Raw genomic sequence first — 27,734 nt, 5'->3', positions numbered from 1 at the left:
CAACAATTTTTCATCTCAAGGAATCCAATGATTCCTGCTGGTTTTCAAGTCCTGCCACAGTCTCATTATCAGCCATGCTCTTTCAGTGTCAGTTCTTTCTTAGGTCTTCTCCTTTATTTTGAGGTTTTTCTCTTTCTCTGTCTCTCCAGGTGCTTATGGGCACCCATCTGATTCCTTCTCCATCTGTACAGATACAAGCAAACTCTTTCTCCCAAGCAGTTAACCTATCTGGTCCCTTCTATTTACCACTTTCTAAATCTCTCCTCATCATCTGGGAATTACACTGGAGTTGCTGGCACTGGACGCTGCCCTTCTGTTGGGTTTTTAAAAAGCCTGTATTCTTCCCAAATATAATCCCTTTCTGCCATCTGATTGCTTTTTGGCTGATTGATCACGTAATCCCTTTCTGCCATGTGATTGCTTTTCAGCTGACTGATCACATCAGAGTCCTGAACTTCTAAAGGTGTAACCTTGGCTGCCATCATGATCCACCTGTCTTTTGACTGAGGTCTTGGAGCTGGGCCCCACCTCTCATTTCCCTGGGTCAATCTACATTCTGAGGCCTAGTGGAAGTTCTTGTGGCATTTTGGACATAGGGGTTTAGGTCTTTTCTCACCCTGTCTTCTCACTCTATCTCTATACCTACATTGGGCTCTCAGATGTCCTATTTTTCCACATTGAAGGCATCAACAAGTTTCTCTAGAAGTCCCTTGTCAAGAGGGAACCTGTTTTCCCATGTTCATTGTAGTTTGGGTATAATAAGCATTTGTGCCTACTGTGGCACAGTGCCTTATGATCTCCTCTAAAGGAGCATCTTTGTGTAGTCCCCATATAATTCTTCTGCAAACCTCATTGGCATTTTCCTTAGTCAGTTGTCTTATCATAATTCCTGTAGCTGCATTTTCTCCAATCTTGTGACACCTGTCTACAAACATCCCACAAAATCCGCAAAGGGTTCATTGGGATTTTGTTCTATTTTTGTGAAAGCTTCCCCTCCATCTTTCCCTGGGAGGGTGCCCCAAGCTTTTATAGTAGCAGTAGTTTGCTTATTGAATTGGGCTTGAATCCTACATAATTCATGATACTCCAAAAGCCACACGTTTTGTCCAGGTTCTAAACATATCCTTGCTATAGATTTCCAATCACTGGGGGTTAAAATTTCATAAGCCAAACTCTCTAATAACATCTCAACATAAGATGATGTAGCCCCATAAAGAGTGCAACCCTTTTTCAAATCCTAAATTTTTTCAGATCAAAAGGAGTGTATCTTCTCCTTTGTTTACCTGAAGAGTCAAGCTCTTCAATCACATGGTTTGCATTTATTAAATCAGATACAGGGGCAGCTAGGTGGTGCAGTGGATAAAGCACCAGCCTTGAATTCAGGAGGACCTGAGTTCAAATCTGGTCTCAGACATTTAACACTTCCTAGCTGTGTGACCCTGGGCAAGTCACTTAACCCCAGCCTCAGAAAAAGAAAAAAAAATCAGAAAGAAAATTTCTCTTTTAGCCTTAATTGATGCCTTTTGTAATCTTGTCATAGGCTACTTCATAGGTGGTGTGGATTGTGTCCTCTGCTTTAAGAGCTATCTTCTTAGCTGTGCAGGAGATGGATTTGGGAGATGGATAGAGTTGGGGAGAGACATTCAAATCAAGAAGATCAAGTAGTAGGCTATTTGCATTAATCCAATAAAGAGGTGAAGAGTTTCTGTGAATGTAATGTGCTATTCTTCCACATGTACTTGCCAGAAAGAAGTTGAATTTTTAAAGAAGTTGGTACAGGATCTGAATTATCAACTTTTGAAGATAGAAATATAGTCTATATGCTGTCCCTGAGGAAATATTTTGAGAAATGACTTTCCTGGGTCTTCAAAGAAAAGCATTTAAAACTACTAATTTCTTTACCAACAAATAATTTGGGTCTGACTATCTAGATTGTTGTTTCCTCACCTAGACACAAAAAACTTCTCTTTCTACATTCTGAATTCTTATATCTGGCTTTTGCAGATTTCCTACCTCTGAAATTCTAAATTCCCTTGTTTGCCCATTTTGGAGTCTAATTTTATTTTGGATTTATTTTAAGTAATGCTTACATTTCTTATACATACACATAGTATATGTATGCATGTGACTATTCCAGTGAATATATATGATATGTGTATATAATCTCTGGGAAGTATACAATTGTCATTATACTTGTGTGTCTGGATATTGATATGTACCTTCATTCAACAAATGTTTTTTGAATGCTTATCATATGTAAAGTGCTATTCTAGGTACTATGGGAGAATACAAAAATGCATGACAAAGAGGCAGCTAGAGGGCTCAGTTATTGGATAGAACACCAGCCTTGGAATCAGGAGAATCTGAATTCAAATCCAGCCTCAGACTCTTAACAATTATTAGATATATGATCTTGGACAAGTCATTTAACTCCAATTGCCCCACCCAAAAAAAGTATTTTTCCAATCATATTAACATTCAAGTGGGATAGGACAAATATAAGAAAGGCATCATGATATAGTGGGGAATTCACTGCATTTGTAGTCAAAAGTCCAGTGTTCAAATCCTGGCTCTGCTACTTGCTTCTTGTGTGACTTCAATTAAGACATTTACTTTCTCCAAGACTCAGTTTCTCTATGTATAAAATGGGGAAGGTTGAAATAGATGATTTCTAAACTTAATTCCATCTCAGAATTTATGATTCTGTATCAAAATTTACATAATTCTGTATGAGTAGACAGAAAATGAATATAGTATAGTGTTCAGGGCCTTGGAAAACAGGAAAGATCTCAACAGATAGGATGTAGAGGCATCCCAATCTGAAGAAATGGGATATTTAAGTATTAGAAGTAGATAAGGCAAATTGACAATGGATGTCCAGAATGGCTAAAGTGCAAGGATTTTGAAGGAACAAGGAGAGAGAGGACACGGTGAATAGAGTTCTGGGCCTGGAGTCATCTTCTTGAATTCATATCTAGCTTTAGACTCTTACTAACTATTTATTCTGGCAAAACATTTAAATCTGTTTGTCTTAATTTCCTCATCTATAAAATGAGTTGGAAAAGGAAATGGCAAATGGCAATCCTAGAAAGTAAATGACCAAATAGCTATAGAGGTTATAAAACAACTGTTAACTCTGAAAATACCAAAGAGCTCATAGAAGTTGTATACCAACTTCCAAAAATAGGTTATAAAACAAATTTAGAAACTGCTTTACCATATCCCTTCAGGAGCAATAGCTTTTCAGAAGCTGCAACCCAGAAGCATCAGCATTGCAAAGTTTCAAATTGTTGATGTTGGGAAAAACATTCTTTAAACAGCCAGTGCTAGGCTAAAGAGCTGAGGAATACTGGGAGTGGGGCAAGTCACCAGGACAGGACACCATGCATGTGGTGGGGAAAAGGAAGCTATGTAGCACTCCAAGCCTGAAGGAAGGGCATAGCGTCTATTTGGGGCATTTCTTATCATTCAAAAATCAATTGGGGCAGAGACCTAGATAGGTGAATTGTAAATTGACAGTGGAGACTGAGACACTTTGAGATTCAACTCTCAAAGAAATCACAATTATTTGGGGAGGGAACCAAAAAGTGAGTGATAAGAATAAGGGGATTGGGTGAGTGAGGTTGTAGGGGGAAGATTGAAAGTACCAAAGAATTCCTTAAGAAGAAAGCTCAACAGATACATCAACAAGAAAAATAATAGCAGAAGGAAATCTGACCTCCAGATCTTGTTAATGAGTTCAAGCATCTATGAATCAATGCTTCAAAATAAAGGAAAATGACCTAACACATGATGAGATAAGAGAACTTGGTGAAATGTGAAAAAGAATATGAAAAGGACTTGATGATCCCAGACTCAGGTTGGAGTAGAAAGTGTGATCTATTTTGGAAAAATAAAATTATGGTTTCAAATCTAGAATAAGTTGCAGAGGCATAACAATAAGAGAGAAACTTGTAGAATTTTTCAGTGTCTATTGGTTTTGGCTAAGTTCTGTTCTTTGTGTCCATAAGTGACTATCATTATATGCTCAATATTATGCCATAAAATGAGTTGCATATATGAGCTGCAAAGAGATCAAACATATTTCACCTACCTATAAGGAATTTATAATCTAGTCAAACTGCTGTTGAATTTTTTTAGTCATGTCTTCTTGGCCCCCATTTGGGAGAGAGAGAGACTCTTGGCAAAGATATTGGAGTGGTTTGTCATTTGCTTCTCCAGCTAATTTTACTAATGAGGAAATAGGCAAATAGGATTAAGTGATTTGTCCTGGGTCAAACAATCTTTGCCCAGATTTTAATTCATGAAGAGTCTTCCTGATTCTAAGCCCAGTGTTTTCAAAAGCAACTCCTAATCTGGTCAAGATCACAGTAATAAATGTGGAACAATTAGAGAGGTTATAGTAGCCAGTCTGATAGGTGTCAAGTGGTACCTCAGAATAGTTTTAATTTACTTTCTCTAATCAAGAGTGATTTAGAACATTTTTTTCATATGATTATATTATATTATAATGCTTTGACCATTTGTTAAGTGGGGAGTGATTTGTGTACTTATGAATTTTGCTCAATTTTTTTTCATTGATTTCCTTGAGATTCCTGACTTTTTATTCTTCCAGATAAATTTTGGGGGGTTTGTGCTATAAAATATTTTTTGGTAGTTTGATTAGTACGACAGCAAATAAATAGATTATTTTAGATAGAATTGTCATTTTTATTATATTGGTACAGCTTATGCACAGGCAATTTATATTTTCCAATTATTTAAATCCTACTTTATTTGTATGCTAGAAAATGTTTTAATACCAAATAGCATTTTATATTGATCTTAAAGATAATAGCCACTGGAGTTTAAGGAATAGAGAGGGAGACCTATATTTTAGGAAAATCACTTTGGCAACTGAGTAGAAGCATTAGCATGGGGAGAGACTTGAGACAGAGCAACCAACCAGAACGTTCTTGCAATAGATTGGTATGAAGTGAGCTATTCCGCTCCTAACTAAACTAATGTAATAGGTTGATAAGAAGTCCCTATGAGTAGCAAGGTCAGGTTTGAATCTATACTTATTCTACCCTTAAACCTCCTCTTAACTTGTTGCCAAATATTTAATTTTCTTACCCTGAACTCTATTGAAATCCATTAGGGCATGACTTTTAAAAAAGTTTTAATTATAACTTTTTATTGACAGAACATATGCATGGGTAGTTTTTTACAACATTATCCCTTGCACTCATTTCTATTCCAACTTTTCCCTTCCCTCTCTCCACCCCCTCCCCTAGATGTCAGGCAGTCTTATACATGTTGAATATGTTATAGTATATCCTAGATACAATATATGTGTGCAGAACCAAACAGTTCTCTTGTTGCACAGGAAGAATTGGATTCAGAAGGTAAAAATAACCTGAGAAGGAGAACAAAAATGCAAACCATTCATTTCCCAGTGTTCCTTCTCTGGGTGTAGTTATTTCTGTCCATCATTGATCAACTGGAACTGAATTAGATCTTCTCTATGTTGAAGATATCCACCACTTCCATCAGCATACATCCTCATACAGTATCGTTATTGAAGTATATAATGATCTCCTGGTTCTGCTCATTTCACTCAGCATCAGATCATGTAAGTCTCTCCAGATCTCTCTGTATTCCTCTTGTTGGTCATTTCTTAGAGAACAATAATATTCCATAACATTCATATACCACAATTTACCCAACCATTCTCCAATTGATGGGCATCCATTCATTTTCCAGTTTCTAGTCACTACAAAAAGGGCTGCCACAAGCATTTTGGCACATACAGGTTAGGGAATGACTTTTAACTATTAGTTAAATCACTTTACTATAAAAGTCAAAATCACTTTATTAACTAATTAGCTTGAATCTCTATACCAGTTTTTTAAATACTTAAAACCTCATTCTTCATTTCTCACTCATAAAATTTATTAATAAATTGAAACAATAATAAAATAGACATTTTTAAATATATTTTAGCTATGCAAACATTAACAGCGAAAGTCAACTCAAATCCTAAACATAATAGCATATGATTTCTCTTTACATGCCTAGAAACTCTTTTATCATTATATTCACTCCAGATACAAACAAGAATGTATTTTCTTCATATTTCTCAAGAGAAGAGCTAAAATTAATCTCTCAGAAAATAACTTAGTTTTGTGACATTTAGATTATTGATTGGTTAATGATTAAGGGTTGTAGTTAATCACTGCAAATAATATTTATGCATCAAATTTGGATTTAACTGAATAGGTCTCAGATGTAGAGTTTGTAAGAATCTTAAGGGCTACAATCTGATTCTGTTCCATATGGGGGATAAGATGAGCTGAAGATGAGTCAACCTGGCCAGATGTTTTGTTTAGCACTGGATCTCCCTGTTGTTAAGTGATATCTAGTACAGGACCTTCCATAAGATGTTCAACTTTGTATTATTCTATTTTCTATAGGTTCTAAAGACCCCCTCTCTTCCACCCTACTCCCTCTCAAGTCAACTTGACTAAACAAAATGTATTGCTCCCCTTCTGCCTTTCTGTTAGACCAGTCAGTCTTACTTTGCATCAGTGACCTTATGTTATCAACTGTATACTGCTCTGTTATGTATGTCTTGAGCTTGACTCTTGAGGGAACCATCTATCTCCTTTTATTGGCACTTACTAACCTTGCTAATAAATTGACTTGTGCCTCAGTTTCTCTTTATTGCAGCTTTTTATGGCAATAGCCCTTTTTTGGCAGTATGGTATGGTAAAAAAAGTGCAGAATCTAGAGTCAGAAGACTGAAGTTCAAAAGCTACCTCTAAGTTTCAATAATAAACTTAGGAAAGAAGTTGGAATAAATGGTCTCTGAGATCTCTTTCTCATTTAAGGATAGCCATACCAATTCCCCCTCTGTTAGGTTCTTACTAAGTGCTAAGTCGGTACTTAACAATTCTCTAGTTCACACCTTTGGTTCTGGCCTTTAAGGGGAGTTTACTCCTTTGAACTTCTGAGGAGCACTTTACATATGAAAAGGAGTTTACACAACCTTTAAAAGGAGCAAGTTCATTGGTTGAAGTAATTTTCCCACAAGCCCTAGAGTTCTCACAGCCCATTCTCTGGGAGGATAAAAGAAGACAACATTGAGCAAGGAGTGAGTCTACTCTAGGACAGAGTTGGAATGGCTCTCTACAGGAAGAAGAGTCTGGTTGGGAGATTGAGTTGAGACAGCAGATCTCCTCCCACAGAGAGATCCGCAGTTTCTGGAGACAACAGAACACCCCTCCACTACTAGCATTTCTCCAGGATTCACAGGCAATCTAGTGGTTTTACTCTGGAATATTCTCAGGAATTACTAAATTACAGAAACTCTCTAATTGGTGTGCCCTTTCATTTTCAGAGTAACCTGGGAAATCTTTTCTCTCATAGAATAGCTTCTTCTCTCTCAAAATCATACTGTGAACTTAAAGTTTAGATGTTATAAAGGACTTTGTGATTCATTAGCTATTATCAAAAAATCTAGAAAGTATTTATAGTTAAGGGAAGAGGACACCACCAAGACTTCATACCTCCTACCTCATGACATGCTTTCAATGAACTTCCAAATCACCCTCAAAATAAAAATAATAGGTGAGCCTGATGTGACTTATGATGTAGGGATTGGCACCCAAAAATTGAGGTTTGGTCATGTGAAGAATTCACAATGGCCATTCTCTTTGGCAAAAGGTAGATTTATTTAGGGAAGAGGTTACAGACAAAATATATGCAATATGTACATATTTGTATATGTAAACAACTGAATAGGACCAGGTGAAGATTTCTCAGAGGCTGTAGGATCTTAGGCCTAAGTTTTAGGAAGTCACATGACTCATAGGAAGTAGACAAAGTTACTGACCATTGGTCCTTCCTTTTCAGTCTATCCAATGAACCCAAGTCTTTTGCTATATAATTTACTCTCTGTTTCCTACCTGGAGCCACACACAGCATGCTGGGCTGCTCAGTTGTGTGCTTGTGATGGGGTAAACCGTGAAACTCTCCTCTGACAGAGACCCACCCTTCAGGGCAGTTAAGTGGTCTCATTCAGTTGGAGATCTCAGCCTGATATTCCTATTGAGTGGCTTGAAACTCCAAGATTACTACTTTCTTTTCAACTGGAAATCTAGTTGATTGAACTTGCCTAACATCAAAGGCCCATAATTACAAATGTAATCATTGAAATTAGATAGGAGAGTAGGAAGATCAAAATGGTACTCCAGAAACTCTACCTCCATGAAGAAGAATATTATTCTTTTTTGTAAAGCTGTAGGCTACAAAATAAGGCCACAAAAATGAATAGTACTTGCATTTAGTAATAACAATATATAGGAAATAATAATGGAAAGTAGTCATTCAAAATAACTATAAAATGCTTAAAGAATCTAGGATATAATCTACCAAAACATATTCAATACCTTTATTGCTACAATTACAAAAGTCTCCTTAAAGAAATTAACAAGCTAAATATTTGGAAAACTGATTAGTGCTCATGTCTGGGGCATGCCAATAAAATAAAAACAGTAATGTTGAGGAGAAAGACACCCCAACAAGATTATGGTACCCCTTGGTCAGTGTCATGGGTTTGGCAAAAGAATTCACACACTCAGTTTGCTACAAATTAAGGGGCAAAGATTTATTATAATTGTAAAGCCAGTTGAAACAGGCTAAAATTCCAAAGAAGTTTAGCAAAGAGGCAGAATTAAGGAGATAATTTGTAGGAAAGAGAAAAAGATTAGGTTTATTGTGGTTTAGAGGTACAATCAAGAAATGGTAGGATGGGGTAGTTGCCATTGTTGAGGTTCAGAAGGAGATCCCAAAAGATTGGGGTGGTAGACCCATGTGGGGATGTCTCCCTCAAAGAATTTGCAGGCTTGAATCCATTTCCAAGTCAAGGGGCAAAGTTTATTGTAATTGTAACACCAAAATTCCAAAGAATTTAGCAAAGAACCAGGAGCAAGAAGATAAATTTAGGAAAAAAATAAGAGAATCAGGTGCTTCATATCACTGATATGCTAATTTATAGCTTAGAGGTAGAATTGAGGAGTGGTTTTAGACATGAAGTTGAAGAGTGGTTTGGTATGCTTTTCATTATTATCTCAAACTCTGTTATTACTGATTTCAGATTGTTATCTACGGTCAGCATTATTTGTGGAACTGGGCACTGCCAAAGTCCAGTGGTCTCAGAGCTACTGCCACATTTCCCAACAGATTGGCCAGTATTGTTGGTAGGACTCCCAAGGCCAATTAGCCTTGGGTTTCTCAGGCCTTGCTACATTCTCACACTTTGTCAGCAATACTGTTCAAATTAATGTATGACTTTTTTTCAGAAATCTTTAATTAGTTCACCGTGGGTTATAGTGTTGATATCCCCAATAGATAAGTGTAAAGGACTAGAACTGAGCAGATGCACTTAATCAAGATAACCTAGCACTTGGGGCTAATTACCAATTGGACAATTCTCTATTAACATGCTTGGAGGACGACCCTACTCAACTCTGTGCTGGCTCGATCTGTGAGTGTGGACAAAGAAGGGGAAGAGAGATCAGAGGGTGGAGTAAGACAGAAAGGATCATTCTTTGGCAGTAGAGAGTGAGAAAGGAGGTGTTGTGATTCCTATAACTAATCCCCTGACAGCCACCCAAAAAGACCAAGAATAAAGGCTTGTGCTTATCCTGACTCCAGCTGATTCTAAGCTATCCAGGGTATTCACATGGTCACTAGAGATAAGTCTCTCCTCTGCTCTACCAAGATGGTTTTCTACAGAGAATAGAAGTGTGTCAGCTGAACAGGTGGTTCCATAAGGTTTGCTCATGCAGGACATAGTAGCTCACTGGATGCTGGTTTTTCATAAAACCTATTATCTGTGCTGAGCATAGCAATCCTAACAGGTATATTACTTGGGCTCACTTGGGCAGCTGCAGTACCATTACCTACCCCCAGAGTCAGTTCATGCCCTGTTCTGCTCTTTTTTAGCTGGAGTACTACTGTACTTTTTAAGGAAAGGCAAAGATCCTTAGCAAACATTGACACTAACCTCTCCAGTTCTGCTCCCTTAGAGTGAGAGGTATTGGCCTTTACTTATTTGACCATACTTTCTGGTTCAGAGTTGGGTTATTTCAGTAAATGAACTCATCCTAACTTGTGACTGCCCCAATACATTTACTAGCTTCCCTAGCTTCTTATGCAAAATGAGGGAAAAGGTATTAAGACATGTCCTTGGGCAAAGTAGTTGCTTCTGCTGGCTTTTTCATATACAATGAAATTGCTCAAAGCCTCAGAATCCCTTTAGAATATGGAATGAACATTTTGAAAATAATTTGGATATCTTTTGATTTTTTTATTACCTGAATTTTCCCTTTATCTTTTCCCCTTCCTTTTTCCCTCTTAAAAGCCATTCCATATTTTAAAGAAAAAAAATGATCATCAAAACAAACCTACATATGAAAAAATATGAAAATATATGTGATGTTTCATGCTTGTAAACCTTTACTTCTGAAAAAGATTGGAGGAACTATATTCCCTGTATATCTTTTTGGGTCCATGTTTGTTTGCGTTTTTTGCAAGATTCATATTGTACTAGTTTTGGTTGTTATTCTTTCTGATGAGGTATGAGAATGGGCTCAGAGGTAGATGCAGGTCCAACGTGAAAAGAATTCACAAACCTTGTAATGCCGAAGAAACTGAGCAAGCTAGAGATTAGAGAGTATTTAATAATTTATTAAATGGGAAAGATTTACTGGGACCAAATGGATCCATGGTTTGGTCCCAGGGCTGAATGAGACTATGGTCTCAAATAATCCATCCTCGAATGTCAGATACAAGATTCTTTTATAGGGTAACATGAACAATGACATAATGGGGGAGGTACTTGGATGGGGATGACCTAATAGGGGGAGGCACCTAGGATGACATAATGGAGGGAGGTACTGAAGAGGCTCCTGATATTCTTATGATGGCTAAAATAGATAAAGACCTTTATCCCATCAAACATTAAGGAGGAATAATTATAGCCTTAAGTCTAAGATATAAGACTTTTATCCTATCAAACATTAAGAGGGAATGGTTATAACCTGAAACAGAGTAACTGAATAGGACAATTAGAGAAACTGGGTCAGGACATTAAAAGAGAACTGTGGCACAACAACTCAAGAGACTGTGGCAAAAGGAAAGTTTCATTTTTCACTAAGAAAGAATTCTCTTAGCTGACAAACCCCTAATAAAATCAGGAGATTTGTAAGGAATTGTGCTGATAGTTCTCAGTTTTATGGGAAAAGCCTAGCCTGGGGCTAGGAGCAGTTTGATCAGACCTAGATCTCCAATTGAATAAGCTACTAGGAGGGTTCTGGGACTAATTTTCAACTCAATAGAGAGTGCAGCTGCTCAATAGAGTGGGTAATCAATAGAGGGTGTTGCCAATCTCCACCAGGATAACAGAAAGAATACTTATATTGATTCCCTAGGAGAGCTCCTCAATTTCCCTTCCATTGCCCAAAAAGTTGAAGGGGAACCACTATTGCATCATTTCCATCTGTTTTGTTGTCGTTATATATTGTTTTCTTGGTTCTGTTTACTTTGTTTGGGTTGGTGTAAAAAAGGAGGTAATAAAGTTGCTGATAAAGTGCAGGTTTGTGGTTTGTATAGAAGATTTCTGAGAATGTCTTTAGGATAAGAAAAAGGACTATCAATATTATGCCAACTGAGGAACAATGCTTTGTAAAGAGAAGAAATGATGGTTATTGGTACAAGATTATAACAATTCAAGCTTAATATTTAAGGAAATTCTGTAATCTTGATTCATTGGGGAAGAGGTTGGTAGTTCAGAAGAAGGGATCGAGGAGCAGCCAGGTGGAAGCCACCAGACTGACCAGGTCCCAGAGCTGTAGCATTAAATATGCTAATGAAGATCTCCCAGGATTTTTTAAAGATGTTCTGAATTAGATGGCTAGCCCAAGGAGATGGATAAAGAGTTCCATCCATACATCATTCTATACAAAAAATAGCATGGGACTTAGTTATGTATGACTGGTAATAGCCAGATGGGCTTCTTCCTGATACAGGAAGAGAATAAGTTTCTTTCAAAGTAGGTTCCAGCATTGAATGATGAGGCCAGACTAGCAATTCCTATTTTAAAATACGAGTGACAAATTCACGAGGGGAAATATAACCTTAGGGGTTTTTTAGGCAGGGACAAGGACGTTGAGATGTTGAGACTGCCTAGAAGATGCTTACAAAGGGTAGTCTAGGAAAGCCTGGGTACCCATCGTTGGTATCTTAAAGATGCTAATCAAGACAGTCTGGGAACATCTGAGTTGCATTAACTATGATAATAAGACAATCTAGGAAACTCATCCCAAGATGAGTGTTTTAGCATTTCCTGAAAAAGGGAGAAAATAATTTGATTTCTAGTGGATTACTTGCATCCATGTATTCAGCCTACACATACATGCGTTTTGGTTTATGACAATCAACAAATTCATTGATTTGAGATAATTTTCGCCCCCTGATTTTTATATCCCAACAGTTGCAAACTTGCCTAGAATTTCTAATTATATTAGACATGTTAACTGAAAAGTTACTAACAATGTTAATAACATTCCGGAAGCTGACTGGCAAACACTGATGATCCGAAGGAATTTAGGGAGAGAGGTGGAGGCACCGGCAGCAAGGGGAGAAGAGACGCTGAAGTGGTTGCCATGGCGTTAATCAGCAGACTCTGCCTGGTGCCCGCTCTTCCCCTTTTCTTTCCACCCCTCCCCCCCCACTCAGTAAGGTCCTGCAGATTTAGGAGTAAGCACGCATACCAGCGCTGGGGAGCGGGAATTAGATGCTTGGATCTACTAAAGCTCTTTCTAAACTCCCGAAAACCACATCTTAGGAGAGAGCTCAGAGAGACTGAATTTTGGCAGTCCGGAGACCTCTGGGAAACGTAGTCCAGAGACGTTGGCGCAAGCGCACTTCTTTTCAGAGCCTGCAAACGTGCGGGCTTCTCCAATTCAGGCATCAGAATCGACTTCACGGATTCGATAGAGCTTGGGAGGTGAGTCCGTGTTGGCGGATCCCGTGGTTCAGTCTGTTGTTCCCTCCCCACAGCCCAGGCCGCATTTTACGGTCACCACGGTAACAGCCTTTGCCCGTGACGTCTTTCTTTGGGCTGTGTTTGGCTGGGCAGGGATAAGGAGATGGATTGGAGTAGAAGGGAGTGGGAGTGGGGGGGAAGGTAGGGGGGAAAGGAGAGAAGCTCTATAAGACCCTCATATCTTCCTTGATGAGAGGTCGGTCACTAGCGATATGTCACCTCCTTATGTCCTGCAAAGATGAGAAAATGGGCTCAGAAGTCAGTTTCTTTGAAAGCTGCTTCTCTGAGAAGGAATAATGCATCCATGACCCCACAGGTAGTCCTCCCCAGCCCACTCCGCCCGGTCTCTTTTATATGCTGCAGTCAACTTTTTTACATCAAAACCTCTGAGAAACAGCAAATCCTCTACTGCCATATAACGTGAAAATTGTCAATAGACTATAATCTTTTCGAAGGCATAGATTTTTCATTTGTGTCTCATCCCCAGTGCTAAGTACAGCCCCTGATTATTTGGGGGTGAAGGAACAAAAAGGAGTTCAGGAAGGGTGACTGAACCAGGTCAGGCACTGTGCGCCTGGAGATAGAAAGAAGGGAAAACAGCCCTGCTCTCCAGAAGCTTACATAGTCTAATGGTGGAGGCAACAGGCAAACGTGGACATTGCACTATGTACAATTAAGCTGTGTATTGGGTAAATTATAATCAACAGAGAAGTTATTAAAATGAAGGAGACTCAGGAAAAGGCTTCCTCTGTGCCAGGTGTTTTACATCATTACCTCATTTGATTCTTAAATCAATCCTGCCACTTGGATGCTGTTCTTACTCTCATTTTACAGATACAGGCAAACAGGTTAAGTAACGTACTCGGGGTCACACAGCTAGCGCTTAAGGATCTGACTCCTGACTCAGTGCTTTCTCTAATGTAATTTGAGATTGTGGCTGGGACTTGACCCCAGGAGATAATGATAAGGGAGAGCATTCCAAGTATTCCAGGCTTGGAAGAGAGATTGCCTTGTGATGGAATGTCACTGGCTCGGAAAACCAGAGCCAGAGAGCTGGGAGAGATGTTTGTAAGGTATAGGAATATTGGAAAGGTGAGAGCTAGTGGGCCGGTTACAAGGGGCTTGAAACACCAACTAGAAGATTTTATATTTGATCCTGGAGGTGATAGGAAATCACTGAAGTGACATGGTCAGACCTGGATTTTAAGAAGATAACTATGCCAGCCGAGTAGGGATTGGACTAGAAAGAAGAGAGATTTACTGCAGGGAGATTGCAAAAGTGTAAAATTATGGAAGGCTTATACTAATAATGAAGTCAGGGCAGCATTTCCTAGTTCAAAATACATATGTGACACATTCACATGGGCATTCTCTAAGCCAAAAGGCACATTAACAACCAGAATGTGGCCACTGAAAAATTAAAAAGTTAATTGTTTCCTAACTTTAGTTAGCCCAGGACTCCAAAATAAAAATCAGTGCTCCTTATTCTCTACAAAAAAAAAAAAAAACTAGTTTAAAAAAGTGGAAGGTCTAGGAGGCCTACATAAAAAGCAATAGTGAAAGAGGGGGATGAGGTGGGAGTGGGGAGAGAGAGTCCCATTCCAGAGTAGGGGAAGGGAGGGGGCTTCTAAAGTCCTGGTGAGGTGGACTCTATATTAGATCTAGATAGCAGAGGAATTGATAAAAATTAATCTCATAGAAGGCTCTGATAATGAAGATCAGTGTAGTTCCTTGGTCCTACTCTCTAAAGATAATCCAGTTAGAAATTCAAGTTATGTCAAGACCCTGAGGCTAAATTTTTCCTACAAAACAATTTATGGTCTTTGCTGTAGTCTTTCTCCTTACCTCTCTTCCCCGTGCCATGTGGTATCTCCCCTAATTCCAATATGCTTCCCAACCCCTCTTTCTCCTTACAGTTAACTAATTCTTTTAGGGTGTTAAGATCCCTTTCAGGATTTAGCCTGCCAGCTAAAGGCATGCCCCATGGGGTTCTCCCTTTCTATTGGGTAATTATGAGTTCCACTGAGGAACTTGTCTTTCATATGTTGTCTCATTCTGTTTCATATTTACCATTCCCAGTGTCTATTGTATCTCTTCATTTTGTCTGTAACCTGTTCCTCCAACCTTTTGCCAAAGTGAATTGTGAATTCTTTATATAACCTTACCCCAATTTTTGGTGCCTGCCATCAGTTGGTGACAAACCCCACACCATAGATCACATCAGTACCCTCTGTTGATCTTTGGGGACATGACTTGGCAAGAGAAAGCTGTCATTTCTGAGCTTTAATTCTTTAAAAGGAAAATTCCCTCAGGATTTCAGGCTGCTTGGGTGACCACCAGTGATTTTTGTGGCATTAAAGGCTGACAGTGTTCCCCATTCTGGGCACTATGAAAGGCCTGAAGCCAACACTAACCCCACAGCATCAGAGAGCCCCAAAATAAGCACTGTGGGAATGATGCACTCATCTAATAGAGCATCTAAAAGGATAGATGGGGGAAGGTGGGGAGGAAGGAGGGAGGAGAATAGTTTATTCCCAGCAGGAAGTAGTTTCAGAGGATGAGACCATTGTCACATGCTCCCAAGGACTTTGGGCCCCATTGGTTTTGAGGGAAACTATTTTACTATTTTTACTATTTACTATACTGAATTTACTATAGCAAAATGCTATCCAGTATCTGAGGATCTCCCATAAGGAACAAAATGCTGATCCCTGTTATTGTACCCTGGTAGCCAACTTTGTACCCCTATGATGTCACCAAATTTTGGTTTCTCCCCACAGCCCCTGTATATCACTCCCAGCTTCTGAACTCTATTTAACAAGTATCTTTTGATTTCATCTCTTAACATTTCAGCATTATTTCCTAAACCTCTTTCAGTTTAGGTGTGACCCTCCCCCCCTCACTTTTTGAAAGATTTTTCTAGCAAATCAAAGAATGGGGAATGATGTGAAGTTTGAAATTAACTTATTTTCTTCCCCCCCCCCTTTTTTTTTTCAGGAAATGTTAAAACACTAGTTTTGGAAACTGTAGTTTCCCTGACCATAGTTAAAGCAAAGGTGATATTCCCAAATTAGCTACCTTGATTATTAGCATCTTTAAGATATCTATGATGGGTACCCAGGCTTTCCTAAACTGTCTTTGTTAGTATCTTCTAGGCAGTCTCAACATCTCAACATCTTGTTCCTGACTTTATTTCCCTTCCTCCCCTGAAAAACCCCCAAGTTTATACTTCCTTTGCCAAAGTTGTGCTTATGATAAAGATCTTAAGTCCTTTTCAGGATCTAAGCTTCCTAAAAGATGCTTTCCCTCCTTAAGCATCTTCCCTTTAATGGTGTTTTTTTTTTCCTTATTAAAGCTAACTCTAATTAGTCTGTTAAACTCTTCTATGAATTTAGCCAGTCAATGATATACTCATACCTCATGGCATATTTCTTTAATGGCTTTTTCCAAATCCCTTTCCTTGGTAACTTTTTGTTCTTCCAAATATATTTCATATATTTACCACTCCTAGTGCCAATTTTGCTTCTTCATTTTATCTGTAACTTCTTCTCCTAAATAAATGTACCTTTTAGCTAAAAGAAAGCCTTGTGAATTTGTCACATGTGTATTTCAAACTAGGAATTGCTACCCTAATCTCATAACTAGAATGGTGACAGTTTCACATGAGAGAATAGAGCATATATGAGAGATATTACAAAGACAAAATCAACAATCCTTAAATTGAATTTGGGAGGTAATAGATAATAAGGAGACAAGGAGAACACTTAGATTGTGAGCTTGGATAACTTGGAGGACAGTGATGCATTCAACAGAATCATAAGGAAGTAAGGGAGAGGAGACAGTTTGAGGAGAAAAATAATAACAGTTTTCAATGTGTTTTGTCTCTGGGACATCCAGTATTGTAATGTTCTTGTTAGCTTTCTGGAGGTCTCTGGACCAGCATTCGTTTCAGCAGAATAATCACCAAGAGAATAGCCAGGGATAAAGTCCAAATGCCTTTATTGTCTCCTTTATAGTCTGTCTCCTTTGCCTGGGACCCAAAGCTAGCTTTCTTGAGGCCCTTCAGATGGGCCTTGGTCTCAGTGAGGGAATCAGGAGAGCTACCACTAGGCTGATGAAGATGGAATGTCTCTCTTCGAGTCCGAGAGCTTGAGCTCCAGCCTCCTGTTCTCTGTCTTCTCCGAGTCTGTCTCTGGCTGAGTTTGTCCCAGTTTATATGCTCTATTACAATTAAATCATTACAGTAAACTGAGTATAAATTAATCATTATATCACTAGGGTAATAATACTGAACTAGAGAACTCACAAGCTATCAATTCCACTTAGTTAACACCTTGTTTAAATCAATCATACTGAGCCTTAAGTATATTTCTCCAAAGTTCCTGCCATTTACACAGTATGATCTAATGTGTTTAATAGTTCCTATCCCTGAAACCTAGAAAAAAACCTGGTTAACTAGATCAGAATATCAGGTCCTTTACTAAGATGTGGGAGCAGGAATATAAAGGTAGAGCAGATAAAAATGATATACTGAATCAATAGGACTTAGTAACTGAAATAAGGGTCTTGAAGGAAAGACATACAGGAATGGAGAATGGTATGGAACTAGATGAATTATGAGACAGACAGTAGAAAAAGGTGTTGACTTAGGGGAAAGATAAATTATGTTTTGAGCATGTTTTGATTTGAGCATGAGAAGCATAATGGAAGCTAGGATTATTAGGCTTCAAGTCACATCTTTGACATGTACTGGCTTTGTCACCCTGGACAAGTAACAATTTCTTGTTGCTCTAGGCAACTTTCTAAGACCTGCAGAGAAGGTGCTATCCTTCACTGATAGATGGAGCTCCCTTTCCTGGTTGTTAGGATTACTAGGTGAGAACTCAGGTTGTCTGGACAGTGACAAGGTGAGAATTCAGGTTGTCTGGACAATTACAAGGTGAGAACTCAGGTTGACTTGATAGAAGGAGCAAGCTCATTGGCTGAAGTGGTTCTTCCCAGAAGCCCTTGCATTATCCCACGCCCATTCTCTGGGAGGATAAAAGAGACAACATTGGGCCTGGAGAGCAGATTGGACTGGAGAAGGACAAGAGTTAAAGAGGAGAAGTCTCTGCATTACATCAGGCGTGACGGGGCTCTCTGCAGGAAGGGAAGTCACTTCTCTGGACAAGAGTTAACAGCAACTGCCTGGAGACAACGGTTCGCTACAGGAAGAAGAATCTGTCTGAGAGATTTGAGTAGACACAGCAGATCTCTTCCCAGAGAGCAATCCGGCAGCTTCTGGAGACGACAGCTCACTACACTCTGGGAAAGGGGAGAGAAAGGAGGAATTGTCTCCAGGCAGTTGCTGTTAACTCTTGTCCAGAGAAGTGACTTCCCTTCCTGCAGAGAGCCCCGTCACGCCTGATGTAATGCAGAGACTTCTCCTCTTTAACTCTTGTCCTTCTCCAGTCCAATCTGCTCTCCAGGCCCAATGTTGTCTCTTTTATCCTCCCAGAGAATGGGCGTGGGATAATGCAAGGGCTTCTGGGAAGAACCACTTCAGCCAATGAGCTTGCTCCTTCTATCAAGTCAACCTGAGTTCTCACCTTGTAATTGTCCAGACAACCTGAATTCTCACCTTGTCACTGTCCAGACAACCTGAGTTCTCACCTAGTAATCCTAACACCTGGTAGTTCTTTATACTAATGAAATCATAGGCCCAAGTCATTTAATCCTTATGGCATCAAGTTTTTTACCTGTGAGATGTGTGTGCTGTCTTTTCCTTTTTCATGTATAGTAGTGAAGACCAGTGGAATCAAAACAAATTATAGATTTGGTATTTGGGCAGAATTGATTGTATGTCTTAAGTAGTCTATTTCAAGGCCAAGTTACTCAGTTTGACAGATTTAGAGATTAAATTATTACTTTACTCATTCATGAAAGAGATATTTATTTATAATGGGAAGGGAATGGGTACATAGGAAGTGCAGAGGACTGTGAAATTGTCTAAAAGCAATACACTTGTTTGCCCAGAGAGTAAAATCATGGTAAAATATAGATAATTATGTGTATCTGCCTTTTGGAGGTTGGAGTTCCTGCTAATCTGTCCAAAAATCTTGCAAGAATCCTAACTGGATGAAGAAAAGTGTTATAATGACATTTGCTGATTTAGCTGCTTACTTTTGTGAACACTAATGATCATTTCTTATATCTTAGAGAGACCCTTGAAATATTATCTTCCCAACACCTAGAATTCAGCTGAAGTGAGGCTTCTGCTCTATTCTAACACGGGATGTCAGCAAAATATCGCAGGACTCTTTCTCTGCAAGAAGAAGATGGACTTTTGATAGTGAAGGTAGAAGATCCGGAGGACCATGCTTGGGAACAGCGATACTGTTTACAAGGAAATAATCCTCCTTATCAGGAGATCTTCCGTCAGCGTTTTAGACAGTTTGCCTACCACCTTACCCCTGGGCCACGTGAGGCTCTATGTAGACTCCGAGAACTCTGCCATCAGTGGCTGAGGCCAGAGATGCACACAAAGGAACAAATCTTAGAGCTATTGATTCTGGAACAGTTCCTGACCATCCTTCCTGAGGAACTCCGGACTTGGGTACAAGAGCATCAGCCAAGAAGTGGAGAAGAAGCAGTGACTATATTGGAAGACTTGGAGAAAGAACTTGATGAGCCAGTCCAGCAGGTAGGAAGGAAATTGGTATGGTCTATTTGAGAAATGAGGACACAAAAGAGTGGAAAATGAAACACTCTTTTTAGAAGAAAAGTGGGACACTATGGCCACAGAGGGTTACTTATGTTGTCAGATAAATTTGCTTTGTCTGTCAATTAACTTGTTTTCCTTTGTTTACTGTTGAAGGGGAAGGAAGGGAGGGAATAATTATTGGAGAACGAGTGGTAAGAAACAAAAGATATAATTTTTTTTTTAAAGAAGAAAAAGAAAGATAAGAAAGCAAGGCCATGGAGCCCTGGATCTGAGCAAGAAGATCTATTTATGGCAATAGGGAGAAAGTTATGCATTTTAAGCCTAGGCATATTTGGGGCAATTAGGTGGTGCAGTGGTTCTTGTCCTGAAATCAGGAGGATCTGAGTTCAGATGTGACAATCACATACCTATTGTGTGATCTTGGGTATGTCCCTTAGACCTTATCTTTCTTTATCTGTAAAATGAGCTGGAGAAGGAAATCACAAACCATTTTAGTATCTTTGCCAAGAAAAGCTCACAGGGGGGTCACAAAGAGTCAGATATGAATGAAATATTAAACAACTAAAGACATAGCTAGAGTTATTACTCCCTCTGTTGGTTTTCTCTCTAGTTTTTCCTTTTTCCCAACTTCCTACCATCTGTAACACAAAAGATGCTCTTGTTGCTTTCATCTGTTCTTTGGCCTTGGGGTAATTTGTTCACCGTACTCTAAGAAAGCTTAACTTCATTTCTCATAATTAATCCAACTAACACCAAACTGGAGACCATTGTTTTCAGATTCAGAACTATGAAAATGGGCCTGAAGGGGTCTGGAAGAAGATGACACCTCCTGGAACATCAAAGGAATCACTGACTATGCAACTCATTGAAACCCAGCTCAAGTGTAAATCTAAGGAGTCTTATCCCCTACAAAATGGTAAGGAATGGCATTCTTCTAGAAAGAACAAAGGAGAGGAAAATTATTAGAAGCATTAAAGTGTCAGAGGTTTTCTTCTTTTCTGTCCAGAAGCTTTTTTTACTTCTCTCTTCTGTTATTATCTTATTGTTCCTAAATCTTAGAAAGATGTGGTCCTTTTTGCTAGCAGTGCTCAGAGAAAGGCTAAATTGGAGTACCAGAGATTTGTATTGGGAGCAATGGGAGAAATGCATCTCCATTTTTCTTACCAAGATTTATTGACATGTACTCTGTTCATAACCTCATGCATCTCTTCTTCTACCCCATTTGTTTCTGCTTATTTGCTTCCTGGCTTCTCTTTTAGAAATAATAGCATTTAGAGTTAAACATAAAGAAAAAAAGGCCAGATTTGTATATCTGGAATAAATATATAATGCCATAATTTCAGGGATCAGAAGGAGACTAACAGTTTATTTGGGTTAAAGGGAAAGAGAATAAAAAATAAGAATAGCAAAATGTATCTATGACCTTCATATCAGTCTTCATATCAGATAAAAAAAAGATAGGTTAAAAACTTCTTTTGGTAATAGCTTCAGATCAGGATCTGATAGTAATGGGAACTGGGAAAAGTATGAACCAATGGATGTTTCTTAAGCAAATATCAAGAGGATTTTGGAATTGTGTTGGGGACAGTAGTGCAGAAGAATAATAATGATTTAATTTTTTCTGTTAGGGAGGATTAATTGAGGAAGTAAAAGTAGGGGGAAAACTTGGAGGGATATGCTTGTTAAATGGTTAAATACAAGATCCTACAAAATTCTAAAGAGAAGATCAAATTGACTTCAAAAAAGCAAATTGCACTAAGGGCATAAGTAGACGACAAAAATAAAATCCAAAAGAATTTAAGAACTAGTGAATGGTTTAAAAGCTATTCCTGAAAGATTAGGCAACTTGACTTCTATACAGGACTAAAAAGGTAATAGTTTCTACTGCATATATTCATCAAAAAAGATTTTTCTTTTTAGAGAGGAAAATATAGAGAAGGGAGTTTAATGATAATAGGGCATATAATAACAGCATGAGACAGCAGAATATAGTAAAGAAAACATCATACTCACAAATCCAAAAAAAAAAAAAAGTTTAAATCCTCACCCACTAAGTCTACTAAGACCACGTCACTGCATCTTTCTGAGCTAGAGTTTGATGATCTGTAATATGTAGATAATAAGATCTACAAGAAACCTTATACAGTTGTTAGATCAAATGAAATGATATAGTTTTATGCTTTGCAAAACTTAAAATACTATAGAAGTATCAGTGATAAGTATTATTAAAATTCTTTTCATACATGAACAATTCACAAAAATGTCCCAGAGAGAATAAAGGATGAAAACTCAAACTAAAATAATAACATTTTTGACATGATACTGCCAATGTCTACCACTAGCCTCTTGCTTTTCAATATTAGGGAAGAAGTTTTGCTGCTCATTTTACATTTTATTTATCTATCCTCCATGGGATTAACAATTTATATTTTCAGCTGAACTGACATAGTAGATAATAGAAGAACTAAAATGAGAAGAGAAATAAAAAGTATTTAGAAACCCTGGATATATTTATATCAACAGGAAGTACTGACATAAACTTTAGGATACTGACAAATTCTGCCAGATTTCTAATCATTATTTTTTGAAATGTCATGGATGAAAAGAGGATAATTCAGGAAATTCCTGAATTTTAACAATGAGACATACAAAGGAATTAATGACAAATCATACATAAACTTGCAGCTTCACTAATAACAAACATTTATTAAGTGCTTACTGAACAAACACAACATCAGGCTTTGGGTGAGACTTGTAAGAATAGTAATGGGATAAAATACTAACACAACTAGCTCCAGTGTATGACTTCCTAAGTGACCTCTGATTGAGATCTTAGAATAGAGGAAAAGGATAAGTCATAAATAGCCAGGGAAATGTAGAAAAATTTTATGAATGAGATGACCTTGTTTTGGGAGGAGCAATTTATACCATATCAATTTAATTGACTGTTATGATGTAGCACATAGGCAAGGGAGCATTGATAAGTAATAAATCTTGAGTACTGCTAAATTGATATATAGCTGAAAAACCCCACACAACATTCCTGTTTATGAATACATTATATTCTATAATTTCACACATATATATATACATATATATAAACTTTAATTATATTCTCTAATGTTGAGGCGTCAAAAGTCTGTTTAGCTTATCTCCAGATGATAATAAAGGTGGGGCTCTTCATACTTCAGAAAATTGGGATAGACTTTTAAATGATTTTGACAAAAAAAATTCAATAAGAATGATATTTTACATCTAGAGAGAGAAATATCTAATAACCTACATACTTGAGGGAAAAAAGACGAGCTAGCACAAACACAGATGAAAAATCCTGTGGAGTGGAAATGGGGGAGGATAGGTCATAGTTGACCACAAGTTCAATAAGTTAGCAATGTAGCACTACGAGGGGAAAAAAGCCAGCCTGATACTGAAATATATTAAAAGCAGGAAGACATTTATAATTTTGTGATTCTCCATTTAGCTCAATCAGCTAAGAATTAATAAGGAGCATTGAATCTGGTTTTGATTCACAAACTTTACAAAGATATGGAGAAACTAGTGTAAAGCTCAGAAAAGAGTAACTGAAATTATCAAGGAAAAAGAAAATAAATCTGTGAGAAAAGTCCAAAGGAATTGATCTAGAATACAGAAGGATAGGTAAGGCATTGTCATTCCTTAAAATATATGAGGAAAATACTAGTCTACTTTTCCCCTCTTTGAGGATGCTTAAAGGATGAAGGACAATTTTCAGTTGGATCAGAAGTATCTTTCATATCTTTAAAGGAGGCTATTTGTGGACTTTCAATTTCTGGACAACTTGAACATCATTTTTGAAAAATGTCTTCAAAATGCTATTAGTATTCATTTACTTGAAGACAAAAGGCTGAATCAAGTCTCTTTCTTAGCTCAGGGATTCAATAATTCTTTGTTACCATCTTCTTCCACTTTGTCTGGGTACATGCTGTGTTTATTACCTACACTCCCTTACCATTCTAGTTCCATGGTCCTTTTGCCATCTAAATGGCAACCAACAAATGTGATACAGAGTAACTTAAGATTTCTTATATATAAAGACACCGGGCCTTTCTAACCCCTTATTTGAGCTGTATAACACAGATGCGTCAGAGTAGAATGGTCCTCTGACTAATCAATGATGTAAGCAATTTTGATGTTTCGAATGGGGAGCTCTTTTCACTGATTTCCATATATGCAGAGATTGATTTGAAGGTTGTCTGTCTCCCTACAACTCTGCTAGCATTGATTTTTGTCTTCTTTTCCAGCTTACTCTATATGAGATGAAACTTTAAGGTTGATATGATTTGTAATTAGTTCTCTTATTATTAATGACTTGGAGCATTCTTCTATACAATAACACTTCATAATTCTTTTGAGAACTATTTATATCCTTTGATATATATTTTGGTTAATGGTTTTGCTTATAATAGTTTGAGATCTGGAAGTGTGTATCTCCTTTATTTCCACCTTTTTTCATTATTTACAGGATGTATTAATTTCAAAATGATGTTACACTATTTGAGAACAGAGAATTTATTTTTGTCTTCAATAGAACAAATAACATCTATTTATTATTTCAGATTTTCAGAGTAAGACTAAGAACAAGTGGCCATCTCATAAACAGGAAACATCTGAAATAGAATCCCTAAAGGCAACATCAGAAACACCCCAAGGATATATAACTCAGGGACTTGCTTTGGGAAAAGACTGTGAATGTGAAGACACCTTAGAAAATCATCATAGAAATCCCACAGGGGAGAGACTGGATGGTTCTGATTTACAGAAGCAAGATTTCATGCAAGAGACAGCTGTTCACAGCATTATCCCCCCAGTCAAGACAGATTTTGAGCAGAAAGAATGTGAAAAAAGCTGCAGTTTAGTTTCAGCTGTTATACATGACAGAGAAAAACTTCTTAAATGTGATACATGTGGCCAAACCTTTAAAGAAAATTCAGCCCTTTTCGAACACAAGAAAATTCACAATGGAAGAAAATACTATGAATGTAATGAATGTGGAAAAATCTTCAGGTGGAGCTCACATCTTGTTCAACATCAGAGGATTCACACTGGAGAGAAACCTTATAGATGTAATGAATGTGGGAAAGCCTTCAGAGGAAGCTCAGATCTTATTCAACATCGGAGAATTCACACTGGAGAGAAACCTTATAAATGTAAAGAATGTGGGAAGGCTTTTAGCCAGAGTTCAAAGCTTATTAGACATCAGAGAATTCATAGTGGAGAGAAACCTTATGAATGTAATGAATGTGGGAAATCTTTCAGTCAAATCTCAGTGCTTATTAGGCATAAGAGAATACACACAGGAGAAAATCCCTATGAATGTAATGAATGTGGAAAAGCTTTCAATCAGAACTCAGCCCTTACTCAACATCAGAGAATTCACACTGGAGAGAAACCCTATGAATGTAATGAATGTAGGAAATACTTTAGGCATAGATCAGGCCTTATTCGGCACCAGAGAATTCACACCAGAAAATAATCCTTTAAATGTAATGAACATGGGAATTTTTGGTGGCAGATTATACTTTGGTTAATTTCAGAGGAGCTATGCTAAGTCTAAACTTAAAGACAAACTTTTTGCCTGCAGTTCCATGTTTGTGTTGAAGAAAAAATATTAATATTATACTTTGCATTTAACACAAGTCTATTAAAAATAATAAGCATTTCTAATTTACAGAAATATTCTTGAATCTTGAACAAGGAAAATGTCACAACTAAGAAAGAAGTTTTTAATATACTTCTACGGTAAGTTAGCATTTCATTGTTCTGCATATTGGCCCATAGGAAATGTAAGAGATTTGTCTTTGTGTTAATGTAAGAGAGCAACAACTGTAATATGGGGCCATATCTATAGACCAGAACTGTGTTTCTTACTGTAGCACCAAATGACATTTCCTGTAAAGAACAGAAATTTCCTTTGTGGCATTGAATCCATTGGCTAGATATTCTTTTGTGATCCCCTTTGAAGTTATAAGGTGGGAACTATAGTGATAGAGGTTTCCTCTTGAAAGAATAAAAATGGAACTTCTCTTGAGTAAATAGTTGCTTTCCCATAAAAGATTTAGAGAAATCATCTAATCTGCTCTCTGATTTCTTCATGAAAATATCCTTGAGTTCTTTTATCTTGTGAAGATGAGATCCAAGCTCCATCAAGGGAATTGGGTATGACAAGAGATGGTTTTAGTCCCTGTCATTGAAGCCTTCTTTATTCCTTCTTGCCTTCTATAATCAAAAAGGTACATGAAATATTACCAAATTTAAGGCATTTCTCAGAAACTCATTGAGCAACATACAGCTTTTTCTATCTACCAGGAAGATAGGGTAGCAGGAAGCCTCTTAATTTTTGTTGTTTAGTTCTTTTCCAGTTATTTCCAACTCTTTGACTTTAGTTGGGGGTTTGCCATTTCCTTCTCTACTTCATTTTACAATAAACTGAGGTAAACAGGGTAAAATGACTTTCCCAGGGTCATATAGCTAATAAATGTATGAGGTTTCAGACCTGGCACTCCATCCCCTGTGCCACCTAGTTGCTCATGTCTTTGGATATTCTTGCTTTTGAGCCTGGCTAAGGGTGGGAAAGAAAAGGAGGAGTAAAGGATTCTTTCAGTTGTAAAATGTCTGAAATGCCTGCCTCAGGCCAATCTTGGTCTCTGAGTGAGTCTTCTCAGTATTGATTCTCGTTGGTACAAAATGGCATTGGTATGTAGCCTAAGATCAATAACTTAGGAAAGAAATCTAGGAAATAACAAATGATTTTTTCCCTGGCTCAGAGAGTTCACACTTATGGAGAAAAATAACATAAAAGATGAACACCACCAAGCCTGAATACATTAATGTAATGTGGAAATATCTATGTGAATTTGATTTACAAAATTATCTTTTCAATATTTAAAACTAAGATCCAATAAATACCTCAAGTTTTGTGCCTACGTGGTTTGAATTTGATTTTGGGAGACTGCCCTCAAATCATGTTGCTTTGGTCGGTTTTGCTCTTAAGTAGAGATTTTGGGAACCTCTGAAAGTTGAGTTTCTACATACAGTTCAATTTAGTTAGGTAAAAAGATCCCAACTGCTTGAACACTAAAGGTAACAATGCATATTGGATTTGATAAAATTATATCTTTCTGTAAGGTCCTTTGTTAGGTTTTCTGGAGGTCTTGGGAAGCAGTCTTCTTTCCAGCAGAGTAATCACCACAAGAATAGCCAGGTGTTAAAGTCCAGATCCTTTATTATCTCCTTCACAATCTAATTTTCTTGCCTGGGGCCTGGGCTAGCTTTCTTAGAGGCCTTCAGGAGTCTTGGTTTCAGTGGAGAAGCAAGGAGAACAGCCCTGCCACCACAGGGTGTGAGATGGGATGAATGAATCTCTCTGAGGACTTGTGCTTTAGCCTCCAGCTACCACAAAGGTGGATGATGGAATGAATCTGTATCTCCTTGGCTCCAAGCACTTGAGCTCCCACCTCCAGTCTGCTTGTTTGCTCTGGCTCTGACTCTGGCTGAGTTTGTCCCAGCTTATATGCTCTCTTATAATTCATTATCATAGGTATGAATCTTGTAGAACTATATTAAGTACTAAGTACATGTACTGCACTAGAGATCTATTAAGCACCATACTAAACTAGATAACCATTTTCTTATCAGTTCTATTGAGGTACATACAAGGTTAGCACCTTGTAAGAATCCTCGTTTCAAGTTCAGAATTCTGGCCCATTACATCTTTCTTTGTCTGTCTCTTTCTTTGTCTCATCTCTTTGTCTCTCTGTCCCTCCCCTGTCCCTCCCACATACACTGTAAAACAAAGTAAAATTTATCTTTCACTTGTCTTTTCAATGAATCTCACCTTCTATATAAGTTTCTAACTTTATGGTAGTATGGGTTTGGTGACCTCCCAGAAAGAGAAAGGTT

At 37.8% G+C, this 27,734-nt stretch overlaps 2 protein-coding genes across 2 annotated transcripts in view; one reads left to right on the top strand and one right to left on the bottom strand.

The window, feature by feature from the left end:
• The first annotated feature begins 12,928 nt into the window (after positions 1–12,928).
• Positions 12,929–26,742, top strand: LOC141566824 (zinc finger protein 232-like). Its single transcript, XM_074311930.1, has 4 exons — positions 12,929–13,054; positions 19,292–19,775; positions 20,574–20,712; positions 24,392–26,742. The coding sequence occupies exons 2-4, from the start codon at positions 19,368–19,370 to the stop codon at positions 25,306–25,308; spliced, it is 1,464 nt and encodes a 487-aa protein (XP_074168031.1). The 5' UTR covers positions 12,929–13,054; positions 19,292–19,367; the 3' UTR covers positions 25,309–26,742.
• LOC141566823 (uncharacterized) overlaps positions 13,022–27,734 on the bottom strand; it is an 82,794-nt gene continuing 68,081 nt past the window's right edge. The window contains exon 7 of the mRNA XM_074311928.1: positions 13,022–13,323. Coding sequence (XP_074168029.1) covers positions 13,298–13,323 — 26 coding nt within the window. The 3' untranslated portion in view covers positions 13,022–13,297. The remainder of the gene's footprint in view (positions 13,324–27,734) is intronic.

Source organism: Sminthopsis crassicaudata, chromosome 4 (genome assembly GCF_048593235.1).
Source record: "Sminthopsis crassicaudata isolate SCR6 chromosome 4, ASM4859323v1, whole genome shotgun sequence".
Taxonomy (NCBI): domain Eukaryota; kingdom Metazoa; phylum Chordata; class Mammalia; order Dasyuromorphia; family Dasyuridae; genus Sminthopsis; species Sminthopsis crassicaudata.
The sequence above is the reverse complement of the archived record's forward strand: the minus strand, read 5'-3'. Positions and strand labels throughout refer to the sequence as shown.

Coding starts and splice junctions, on each gene's coding strand:
- LOC141566824 (XM_074311930.1), top strand. CDS start 19,368: ATGTCAGCAAAATATCGCAGGACTCTTTCTCTGCAAGAAGAAGATGGA. Junction 19,776..20,573: donor TTGATGAGCCAGTCCAGCAG/GTAGGAAGGAAA, acceptor CATTGTTTTCAG/ATTCAGAACTATGAAAATGG. Junction 20,713..24,391: donor GTCTTATCCCCTACAAAATG/GTAAGGAATGGC, acceptor TTATTATTTCAG/ATTTTCAGAGTAAGACTAAG.